Source organism: Ochotona curzoniae, unplaced genomic scaffold (genome assembly GCF_017591425.1).
Source record: "Ochotona curzoniae isolate NIBS_2020 unplaced genomic scaffold, NIBS_Ocur_1.0 scaffold_4506, whole genome shotgun sequence".
NCBI lineage: Eukaryota > Metazoa > Chordata > Mammalia > Lagomorpha > Ochotonidae > Ochotona > Ochotona curzoniae.
The window spans coordinates 79,336,395-79,348,745 of record NW_024467119.1 but is presented as its reverse complement, the minus strand read 5'-3'; the positions used below and the strand labels follow the sequence as shown (position 1 = coordinate 79,348,745).

The 12,351-nt window shown below is 41.5% G+C and overlaps 1 protein-coding gene across 6 annotated transcripts in view; it reads right to left on the bottom strand.

Moving 5' to 3' along the window:
* The window catches only part of ARFIP1 (ADP ribosylation factor interacting protein 1), a 125,530-nt gene that overhangs the window by 44,884 nt on the left and 68,295 nt on the right, over window positions 1-12,351 (bottom strand). For 3 of the 6 annotated variants that reach the window (XM_040966936.1, XM_040966937.1, XM_040966938.1), the window contains exons 3-5: window positions 10,500-10,608; window positions 3,796-3,891; window positions 1,235-1,347 (exon numbers count right to left, since the gene is read on the bottom strand). In XM_040966936.1, the coding sequence (XP_040822870.1) occupies window positions 1,235-1,347; window positions 3,796-3,891; window positions 10,500-10,608 (318 nt within the window). The other 3 variants (XM_040966939.1, XM_040966941.1, XM_040966940.1) reach the window with 3 other exon arrangements.

Below are 12,351 nucleotides of genomic sequence, written 5' to 3'. Positions count from 1 at the left end.
TAAGCATTCTGTGTTATATAAAAATAAAAACAATTTTTAATTTAACAAACACTAGACCCACAATCAATCCATAAATACAAAGTTATGGTTAATGCTCTAATCTGAATGGCTAGAACTCTGATGCACTTAACTATTCCATAAATTCTATTGCCTTCCCCCTGTTCAGGTTCAAAGGTACTAGGCAGATCTGAAGTTTCAGTTATTTATAATGCATCAAACACAGTATGAATTAAATAATTTGGGAGTCTGGTACAATAGCTCAATTGGTTAATTCTCTACTCCATAGTGCCAATATCTCATACGGGCACTAGTTTGCATCTTGCCTGCTCTACTTCCTATCCAGCTCCCTGCTTGTAAATTGGGAAAGCACAGGAAGATAGCCCAAAGCTTGGAGACCCTGCATTAGCAATGAGGCCCAGGGCAAACTTCTGGCTCCTGGCTTTGGATGGGCTCAGCTCCAGCCTTTGTGGCCATTTGTGGAGTGAACCAGAGAATGAAAGATCTTTGTCTCTCCTTCTCTCTGCAAACCTTCCTTTCCAATAAAAATTAATAAATCTTTAAAAAATTAAATGATTTGTTATTTGTTTTACAAAGGATGTAAGAAAAATAACCACCAGTTACTCTGAAGCAAGGCAATCAACAGTGGAACTTCTGAATCAAAATTATCTGCAATCTATTGTTGCTTGCAAGTTAATACTCATACAGTAAAAGGACACAATTTCCAATTTAGAGAGAATACACCATTCTTGACCTTTAGCCATTATAAACATGCAAAAATATACAGGTTGAGAATATCTCAGTCAAACCCCAATACCCAAAACTTTCTGAGTGCCAACATAATGTTCAAAACTTATTGGTGTTTGGTGCATTTGTGACTTCATATTTTTAGATTAGTATGGTCAACTGCTTAAGTCTATGCAAGTATCTTAAAATTGGAAAAGCTCTGAAATCCGAGACAATTCTGGTCCCAAGCATAAAGCAGTACACAGATAACAGCTGGCTGACAGTTAAGTACATGCTAAGGCAGCACATGATCTGTAAGCGAATAAGCATTCAGGTAGCTTCTTCACTCTTTCATGATGAGTCTTTGAAATTATATGTAAAAGAGCAATAAGTATTTCAATTTCTAATTGTATTTCCACACTTAGATGGCACTATTCTCTACTATACATTCAAAGAATTGCAATATAATTCTATATTAAAGATAGGGTAGAAATATTTAAAATTTACAAACCTTGTAAGTATTTAGACTCCACTTTCGAACAAGTTCTAACTTTTCCATTGCGGGATTTTTAATCTCATCTGCTAGAATAACTGGTCCACTTTTTGTCTGCGTTTTCTGACCACCTGTATGATCATAATAAAAGATAAAAACACAGTCCACGTAAATTGGGAGAGAAAACACCAAAGCTGTTAAAATCATACTGCTTAGATATTTAAAAACTGAAAAAGCTTCCCCCGAAGTGAAGAACTAGTCATTCCTGGGATCACTGTGGGCAGCTTCCTGATCCCTTAAAAACAGTTTTGGTCATTAAACACAAATGCCACACAAGTGATTTGTCTTAAAAAAAAAGTCTACCATAATCAGTCTTTTATATATATATAATATAATATATTTATATAATATAATTATATATATATTATAATATAATTATATATATATATATAATTTTTTCTTTTAAAGGCAGAAAGAGAAGGAAAGACAAAGACAGGCAGAGATCTTCCATCTGGGGCTCCTGCCTCAGTGGCCGTAAGGTACACGCTGGAGCTCCTAACCCAGCCCTGGTCTCCTGTATTCAGCTGTGGAAGCCCTCCCTGCAGGGTGTGCATTAGCAGGCAGCTGCCATCCAAAATCCAGTCAGTTTCCTGTTCTACATAAGGTACTGCTGTAGATCAAAACCATCTTTCTCAACAAAAATCTACAAGTAACAAATTCCCATGGTGATCTTTCTACGAACTATGTGGACCAGAAAAACAATACAATGTTGTAATTTTAGAGGATTTGAAAAAACACTCCAAATTTCAAGTAGTCATTAAAAATATTTTACATGGGTTAGTTCTTGGCTTTGGAAATGAAATTCTGGTTGGGAATGTCTCAGTTTAAGCCCATTCCAGATTCCAGCTTCCTGCTAATATGCACCTGTGTCCAGTAAGTGGACACCTGTCACGTCCATGAGAGACCTGGACTGCCTTTCCAGCTCCCAGCTCTAGCCCTGACCCAGCCTGTACCCAGTCCTGCAGGCATCTGAGAAGTGACCAGCACACAGTTCTATCTGTCAGCCTCTCTTGGCCTCTCAAGTAATCAAACACAAATTTAAAAAGAAAATCATGAAGAGAGGATTGACACATATGGAAAAATCTAAAAAAAAATTTTAAAATGCACATTTTATATCCCAAGCACCGCGAGTGTGCAAGGCTGATGTGTAAGAGGTTCTACATCGTACTGTACCTCTTTGTACTCCAGGGACCAAAAAAAAAAAAAGAGAGAGAGAGAGGAAAAAAAGGGCAATAATTAACAAAAGCAATATAAAGTCCTCACAATGTACTGCTCCAATATTTAGGAATTGACACAATAGAACAACTCTACAAACCTAATAATCTAGCAACTGCTTATAATGCTAATAATTTGGGGTGCAAATTTTCTAATATTTTTTAAAACACCACTGATCTAAGGTAAAGTAAAAAAAAAGTTGTGGGGCCCGGCGCGGTGGCGCAAGTGGTTAAAGGTCCTCGCCTTGCACGCCCGGGATCCCATATGGGCGCCGGTTCTAATCCCGGCAGCCCCGCTTCCCTTCCAGCTCCCTGCCTGTGGCCTGGGAAGGCAGTCGAGGACGGCCCAAAGCTTTGGGAACCTGCACCCGCGTGGGAGACCCGGAAGAGGCTCCTGGCTTCGGATCGGCATAGTATCGGCCCGTTGCGCTCACTTGGGGAGTGAATCATCGGACAGAAGATCTTCCTCTCTGTCTCTCCTCTCTGTATATCCGCCTTTCCAATGAAAAAATAATAAAAATAAATCTTTAAAAAAAAAAAGTTGTGGAAACAGCTTTCTCCCCTCATTCATGTAGCTGGAGCAGCCACTGCCACAGTTTCATTGTAGTCTACAATCAAATTGAATTCATGCAAAAGTTTCCAAAATCCTTACAGACACAAAACATAAACGCTAACTATTTTTTAAGTAAAAGGAAATATGCAATTCATTTCCCCCCATTTTTATGGTTTAGCAACAATAAATTGCAGTAAATTCAATATAAAGACATTGCCCTTATGTTCCCAAACATTTTTCACTGTATATAAATGGTAAATCATGTGGTATTTTGCTTAAATTTGCCAACTATATACATTGAGACTGATAATGAGAAGACACACCCCCTTCCAGCTGACCCGTTAGCAACAATAAACAACTTCTGAAGGTTCCTTTTTTGTTTAACTGCAGACAGAGGGCAGAGGTGCAAAGCTGGGAGTTTCAGAAAAAGGTAAGTGAACTTACACCTTCAAGAGAAAAGAAATGATGGCTTAAAGCAAATCAACGTCTACAAGGTTTTCAGCAAAAGATAGATTTTAGGTTTGAGATGGTTGAGATGACTGTAAAGGGCCAGAAAGGCAGGCTATGGCTAGAAAGATTATTTCCCTCGTTGTCAAACAAACAAGGAAGGAGAAAACAGAAAGAAAAGCAGCAGCCACCAAAAAAAGCTAGGATAACACACACCTAAGAATATAAACAAGTGATTATGAAACCGAGTTAGTTTAGCTTCAGCAGTAGCAAGAAGGGCTTTATCCAATCAGTGCAGTGAATACCTGCAGGAACAATTAAGTCACTTCCTTGTTGAGCCAGGCGACTAGCAGCTACCCTGCTAGGAGACATAACAGATGGCAACGGTGGTGCTGGGCAACCTGAAAAGGGCAGACATTCAACCGTGAAAAATCCTTTTCCCCCTCCACACATCCTACATAACACCTACAGCTTTACTGCCATCTCCTTCAAGACACTCAAACACTAGGATAACAAAACTGGAATGAATATTTTTTGTTTTTCACAGGAAGGAACTAATAAATGGATACAAGCAGGCTAAGTACTTGTATAAACTTTCATCCAACTATCAAAACCAAGCAAAACACATAACTACAAAGAGATTCAGCAACATTATATCTAACTGAGACTGTGCCTGGACTCTGTTATTTCTAAAATCAATGAGTAGAATATGATCGAGAAGTCCCATCGTTAAATAAACCTCATATAAACATTTCCCGATCTGCAGCTCTTACCTACGAGGGAAAAAAACAATAAAAAATGCAAAGGTATATAAGGGATATTAAAGCATGTTTTAATATGTTAGAGAACTGTGAGTATCAGCCTTGACAGGAACCTTTCACAGGAATTAACGGCCAAAACTTCAAATCACAAATCAAACCTCACCCACTAAAGACTGCTGCTCTTTAGGAGCCCTGCCACTGGCCAAGTCAGCAGTAAGCTTGTGAGCAAGGGAAAACCTCCAGGCCCTGTCCCAGACCTACTGACCCAGAACCCCATGTTCACAAGATCCCTGTGGCTGATTGGCACGTAGTCTGAAGTTTGAGAAGCATTGCTACAAAGGATTCTTTGATCACAAGAAGTTTTTAGAACAAGCTTGGGATACTACACAAGATCTACTGATCATCAGGAAAAACAGGAATCTACGGTTTTGTTTTTGTTTTTTTTCCCATAAGTTACTCATCTACACCAGAGGAAAAGAACATGATTTTCTGATTAAAACACACCAAGTTTCAGGGACTGAAATCCTGGCTTTAACTACCATGTACGCAGGTAACATCAGAAACATTATGGCAAATTACTTAATTTCTCTGAGCCTTTTTTATCTACAGAGTAAGAAATGCCACCCAACGCTGTCCAGGAGTGAACCAAAGAAAATGGGATAGTCACTGAAAAGAAGTCGAAAAAAGAGGAATGTCCTTTCACACTTAGCTGAGAATAATGTCTGCAATTTACTTTTCCTTTCCATCATTTTCTTTCCCAAGTTCTCTAGAAAACATGAATCAAACTCGTAGTTGAAGTGTCCAATTGAAAAGACTCAACCTACTTTCTTAAAATAATGATTGGTCATATTTCAGACACTAAGCTTTGATGTGGAATCCATCACCAGTGAAAACTTCTAAAACTGTGAAAACTTCAATTTAGATGGTATCTCACATTAAAATGCAAACTTTAGACTACTCTAAACTCTCACATTACACTGTAAGAAACATGAGGCTCGGAGAGGCAAAACAATTTCTTGCTAGAGCCTCAAATGTTGTGAATCCACACCACAATATCTCCAAGTAAAATTCAACACATTAATCAACAAGTTACTGAAGTAGAAGGCATTTTAAATGTTTCTAGAAGGCAATGTTAAGTAAAAGAAGCCTACTATGGTTCCACATCTCCATCACCCCAGAAATAGAGTTACAATGTTCTAGTTATTGCTGTGTATTAATTCTGAGTAAGAATTTACACAATAGCACAATATGGTATGTATCTAATATAACACAAAGGATACATAACTTCCCAAAGTAGAATGGTAGGTAATCTGCTGCTGAGACCAACTGGGTCTTTACCTTTTCTGCTTTGTCTTTAAAAGAAGTGACAGCTTCTCTGTATCTTTAATATTATAACCCTTTAAGCTACTAATTTACTTACTATATTCATCAACACCCAATTAAAAAGTGACTCAAAAATTCAAGACCTTGGTGTGGTGTGGTAGCCCAGTGGCTAAAGTCCTCGCCTTGCACGCGCTGGGATCCCATATGGGCACCAGTTCTAATCCCGGCAGCCCTGCTTCCCATCCAGCTCCCTGCTTGTGGCCTGGGAAAGCAGTCGAGGACGGCCCAAAACCTTGGGACCCTGTACCACGTGGGAGACCTGGAAGAGGCTCTGGGTTCCTGGTATGGGATTGGCTCAGCTCCAGCCATTGTGGCCATTTGGGGAGTGAATCAGCCGACAGAAGATCTTCCTCTCTGTATATATCTGACTTTCCAATAAAAATTAAAAAGATCTTAAAAAGAAATCCAAGACCTTATTAAATTTGGAGAACTAGCTCTATTTCATGTCAATAACAAATCTAGGAATAGGAATCTAATGTATGCAATGATTAAAATACCCATTAAAACAAAATCCAGGTACCAAGCATAATTCACTTTTTTGGGGGGGCATACTTCATTCTTATGAGCCTTGCTCTATCACAATTTTTACTGTTATAGTTTTACTTTTCTAAATATAAGAATGAAAAGTGAAAAAAAATGATGTCACTAGATAGCCCATTTCATAGTCTTGACCGGTTTATGATTAAATAGAACAATGATGGATTTGTAATGGTGAAAACAGTGAGGGGTGGGATGGGAAGAGGGCAAGTGGAAGGGGAAGTCCCTGAGACTAAGGGACTATACCACGAAAAACAAAAATTTCAAAAATGACATATTTCAAAATGAAAGTTACTCTTGAAGACAATATTTCCCAATAGTACAATAAAAATATAAACTACTACCATCTGCCAGATGTGAAGGATTTTAAAAGCACAAGGATCTTTTTATTTTGTGAAGTTAAAATGCAGCACTAGGATTAATATATTCAACTACATATTAGCCATTTTAACAAGACCTCTACCAAGAAAATGATTTATTTTCCATATACAAATGTTTACATGGTTTTACAGCAAAACATGAAAAGTGACTTATATAGGAGTGGGTTTTGGCTTAGTGGTTAAGGTTTCTGCTTGGATCCCCGTGCCAGGTCTGATTTCAGCTTCCTGTTAATGGGATCCTCGAAGGCAGCAGCTGGCGGGTCAAGTGACTGGGTCTTAGCCACCTACAGGAGAGAACTGGTTTGTGCCCAGCTCTTGGCTCTAGCCCAGTGCAGTCCAGTACCAGGCACTGTGGGCATCTGAGGAATAAACCAGTGGATGAAAGCTTGCATTCTCACTCATTTGGCTTGCTCTCTCTTTTCTCTCTTGTGGCTGCCTCTCAAATCTAAAGAGAAATAATATGTCTTTTTTACATTACAGAGAAGAGCATTTTTTAAAAGTCATTTCCCTTTTCTATTACAAACATATGACTGTATATGGGATATATGTAGAAAAGAGTTACACCATAGCCAAGTCTGCCTATTTCCATTCATTTAATTTTCATTCATTTTTATTTATTTGAAAGAGAGACTGTCCCTATACACAGAAACTCTTTTTTTCTTTCTCTCTCCCCCTCCCCGCCCTCCCCCCAGCAAGACAGAGGGAAATGAGAGAGGGAGAGGGAAATGGAAAGGGAGATAGGGAAGAAAGGAGGGAAGAAGGAAGAGAGAGAAATTCTCCCTTCTATTTGCCCACTAAGGAAACACCCACAGCAGCCAGGGTTGGCTGGGAGGGGGGATGACAGGAGCAGAAATCCAAACTGGTTCTTCTGAGCGGATGGCAGAGCCCAAGTACCTGAGCCCTGTTACCGCTGACTCCTGGAGGGTGCAGCAGCATGCTGAAACTCAAACCCAGACATGGGATCTGGACATCCCAACAAGAGTCTTAAAACCTATGCTAAATGCCTTTCTTATAATTGTGTACTTAAAAAACAAAAAGTCTTTTCTTTGTTGCCTTAGGAATTTGAATTTTGGGAGGACTGTCTCCATTCTCAGAATGATTAAGAGTGGCTTGCTGTGACTGAGATATTTATGCAAACAATGTGGTTTGGCCTGAGAACCCACTTTCTTCTGCAAGCCTGGATTCTCAGCATGGACAGGACAGAGGACGCCAGTATGAGAAGACTTCAGTAAATGCCCTGGTTAAGGACATTTTTTACCCAGGGAACTTCCCTGGGTAGAACCTTTTTACTTGAGCTATCCTAACTTGCTGCTGGGGGAATTAAGCAATTCCCGGGTGACTGCACCAGGGGGAGATGGAAGACAAGGGTTGGCCTTCGCGAGATGATGCAGGCACATGCTCACTGTAGGAAACCAGAGCTCCAAGGGAGTCCACCAGCTACTAGTGAGCTGGAGAGTCTGCTACTGTTCAGCATTAGAGAAACTTATTTTCTGATCTGCTTTCGAACATGTTTATACAAATCAAAGTCAATCTAGTCATAAATTCTTGGTTACAAGCTAAAACAACCTACAGCACTGATATACTTTTTGAGTATTTACTTCAGTATTTTAAAGCCAGTTCTTTCTCTTTTTTTTAAGATTTTATTTTTATTGGAAAGGGAAGGTCAGATATACAGAGAGGAAGAGAAACTGAGAGGAAGATCTTTTATCTGATTATTCACTCCCCAAGCAGTCGCAATGGCCAGGGCTGAGCCAATCTGAAGCCAGGAGCTTCCTCTGGGTCTCCCATGTGGGTGCAGGGTTCCAAGGCTTTGGGCCGTCCTTGACTGCTTTCCCAGGCCACAAGCAAGGAGCTGAATGGGAAGTGGGTCTGCCAGAGTTAGTTCAGATCCTCTCTGGACCCTCATGCAAGCGGAATGGGGGGGCCCTAAACATGTCTGGGTTTAATTTCACTCATTCTTGCTGGCTGTGTTATAGTGCTCCACCCCCTTTCTATGAGGGCCTTGCAGTAACAAGTAATTTTTTGCACCAGCCAACGCCTCGTCAGTGCTGCTGGCAACAACTGGCACAGCAAGACACTATCCCATCTGTGTCCGGGCAAGGAATTTGTGTTGGCAAAGTCCCCCCTCAACACCAGCCTTTGTGCAATCAAATTATGACACCTCCAACTACCATTTATTTGGTCCCTGCTAATGGGGTCTGGTGGGCTTGTCAAACCGGATTGACCCCTTGAGCCTATGGAAAAGCACTGAATGGTAGCAGCAATGATTTTGTATTTTAATCATATTGCTTCTAAAAATAATATATTGGGAAGAGTTACATCCCCCAGAGCCTTCTAACTTATCCCTGAGAGTCAACCGAGAACCAGTGACCTCCATCAGCCGGGTCACCCCAATGGGCCTGAGTCTCGCAGGGGCAGTATCAAGACCAGGCAGGGGTGTTTTGAGTCATGGTTTATTTCCTCTCCATGGCTCAACATCTTAATTTCCACCCTTGCTGGCCCTTTGATTGTCATATTAATAAACTTGTCCTGCTTATTCAACAGCACTTTAGGACTGTGACCCTATTGGCTAAAGTGGTTGAAGACTCGGCCACTGATCACCACCCGCCCCGATGCCTGGGTTCATGTCGCCCTTCAATAAATTGCCAAAACAGCCTAGCACCCCATAAGCCGTTTAAGCCCATCTCATTGGCTTGGCTGGCTAGCCAATGACGGGTAAGACCCATAGAGGAGGGTAACCTAAGCCAGGCACAGTCACCCAGGGTCCCATGAAGGCTGGATAGTAAATGATAGGTAAGACCCTCAGAGGAGGACAACCTAAGACAGGCACAGCCGCTATGGATCCCTGCCCCATTCATTAAAGAAAGGGGGAGATGTGGGGCTCTGGGGCAAAGGGGTCACTAAGTCACAAGGTCATTGGGTTACATGTGGCAAGCAAGATGGCAGCCAAGGACAGAGCCCTGGGTGTGAACCAGGGCAGGGGTCAATCGTTTCAAAGAAAGACTGATTGGCCAGGGCCATTTCGCTCACCTGCCCTGGCCTATGGGAGGTGGCTTCCACAGTATGCCTCCAGTAATTGGCTCCTAGGTCTCCCCGCCTGGAATTCCTAGCCTGAGGCTATTCATTACCCTTTATAAGAATCTGTACTTCTTGGATCCCATATGGGTGCTGGTTCTAATCCCGGCAGCCCTGCTTCCCATCCAGCTCCCTGCTTGTGGCCTGGGAAAGCAGTAGAGGACGGCCCAAAGCCTTGGGATCCTGCACCCATGTGGGAGACCCAGAAGATATTCCTGGCTCCTTGCTTTGTTTGGATGGGCACAGCACCGGCCGTTGTGGTTACTTGGGGAGTGAATCACCAGACGGAAGATCTTGCTTTCTGTTTCTCCTCCTCTCTCCATATATCTGACTTTGCAATAAAAATTAAATAAAAATTAAAAAAAAAGAATTTGTACTTCCCAAGTGAGTCAGAACTACTTAGGAAAAAAAAAAAAAATCAGTGCCCAAATGGGATCCTGGTGCATGCAAGGCAGGCACTTTAGCCACTAGGGTACTGCAGTGGGCCCCTTTAGAGCCAATTCTTAAACAACAATTAGTGAAATTATGTGCAATGGCCTATTAGGCATAACCTTCCACAAATCTTTTACCTCCTGTAGGAACTGCTTAATTCTGCTCTTAGCAGTGGTGACAACATTAAGTGAAATGCTGCTAACCAGAGCAGGTCACTGTGAGATCTCAAGGCCCAGACTACTAAGTGGGAGCTGCTCTTGTAGCTCGCCTCTATCTACACCTAGATTCTAGGCTTCTCGAGGCAAAGCAGATGCTCAGCATGAACCCATGTCTTCACACAGAACTGAAGCGCTCAACTTCTGTGCCTTACGAACAAGTAGCACTCAATGCATGTCTCCCGTCCTCCGTCCCCGCCACCCTGATAAACATACAGGCTCTTACCTTGATACGCTCCTGCTTCAATAACCCCCTCTTTGGTATTGTCAAAGCCATGAGATGTAATTTGGGTTTCTGAGAGACCAAGTCCAGATGGTAATGAACGCTTCAAATCCTTAGCAACATTTAAATAAAAGAAAAGATCTTTGTGAAAAAAATCCCACATAACATTATCAGTTCAGAATAACTGTTTCCTTTCAAGCACATCTTAAACGAGGTTTCTCTCTCCCACACAGTACTTCCTTACACTGTCAGGGCATTCACAATGCTGCATAATCGGCACACAGCAAATAACCAATGATCTGTAGGTAGTACAGTGCGCACCAGACACAACATGCTGGCAAGAGCAAAGCAGCAGGCAGCCACCAAAATTCAACTGAAACTGTTTACCCCAGGGAAGCATTAAGAACATTATTCTAAGGCTCAGAATTAAGATCGCTAAAATGCCATGTCTAATATCTAGAAATTCAGACACTTAACATAATCACGATGGGGCTAGCCAGCAGTCTGTACAAGCAAACCATTGATGTGCAGGACTAATTTCCCTTCAATTTCAAGGTGAACTTCGTAACTGGAGCATGCTCTGGCTTACAGGAGAACTAGTATTAGTCAACTTCCACTGAAAATTAACAAGTAGTGAAAGCTCAGCTACTAAGAACAAAATTCAACATCGATTCTTGGAGTTTGGAAGCCAAAAAGTACAATATTCTTTAAAAAGCACAATGTTGGGCATATTCAAACAAATTCTGTACAGAAAGCTTTAAATTACACCTCGGGGCTTGGTAATGATTAGGCAGACAGGCCAAGTAAAACTACTAACACCACCTTGAGTCAACGCTGCTGGCTCTGTGTGATGCAACCATACCACTAACAGCCTGAAAACTGGTCTGACCACACAACTACAGCTTCTTACAAACAGCATGCTGAAATGAATGAAGTGAGACACTAAAAGAAGGTCACTGTCCTATTTACCTGTGTTCAGCTAGTATAAGACTTTAGGGGCTAAGACAAGTTATAGTTTCAGTTAATTTTTTATACTGATCATGGTTCAAGGTATCAGATCTAGGACTACAAACACATAAAACTAATAATATATATATATTTTTTACTAACCCATCACTTCTTTTAATATAATAGTAAGGTACGGAATCTTCAATAGACATACTCAGGGAGAGTTAGTTAAAAGTATTTTTAAAAGTTTGTGGAAAAATAGAATTTAAAGAAAAGTTTAGGGCCTGGCACAATAGCTCAATTGGCTAATATTACGCTTGCAGGCGTTAGTATTCCATGTGGGTGCCAGTTTGTGTCCCAGATGCTCCACTTCCCATCCAGCTCCCTGCTTGTGCCTGGGAAAGCAGTAGAGGACGGCCCAAAGCCTTGGGACCCTGCACCCTCATGAGAGGTCAGGAGGAGGCTCCTGGCTCCTGGTTTCAGATCAGCTTAGCTCCAGAGATTGTGATCATTTGGAGATTGAACCAGCAGACGGAAGATCTTTTTTTCTGTTTCTCCTTCTCTCTGTAAATATGCCTTTCCAATAAATATAAACAACTCTTGAAAAAAAAAAGTTTATTTTGGCACAAAAGTTTTTTGAAATCACACACTCAAGGAGTCTTTAAAAATTAAAAAGGAGGGCCTGGCGCAGTAGCCTAGCAGCTGAAAGTTTTTGCCTTGCATGCACCAGGATCCCATTTGTGTGCTGGTTCTAATTCCAGCAGCCCCGCTTCCCATCCAGCTCCCTGCTTGTGGCCTGGGAAAGCAATTGAGGACGGCCCAAAGCCTTGGGACCTTGCACCCACTTGAGAGACCCAGAAGAAACTGCTGGCTCCTGGCTTTGGATCAGCTCAGCTCTGGGTATTGC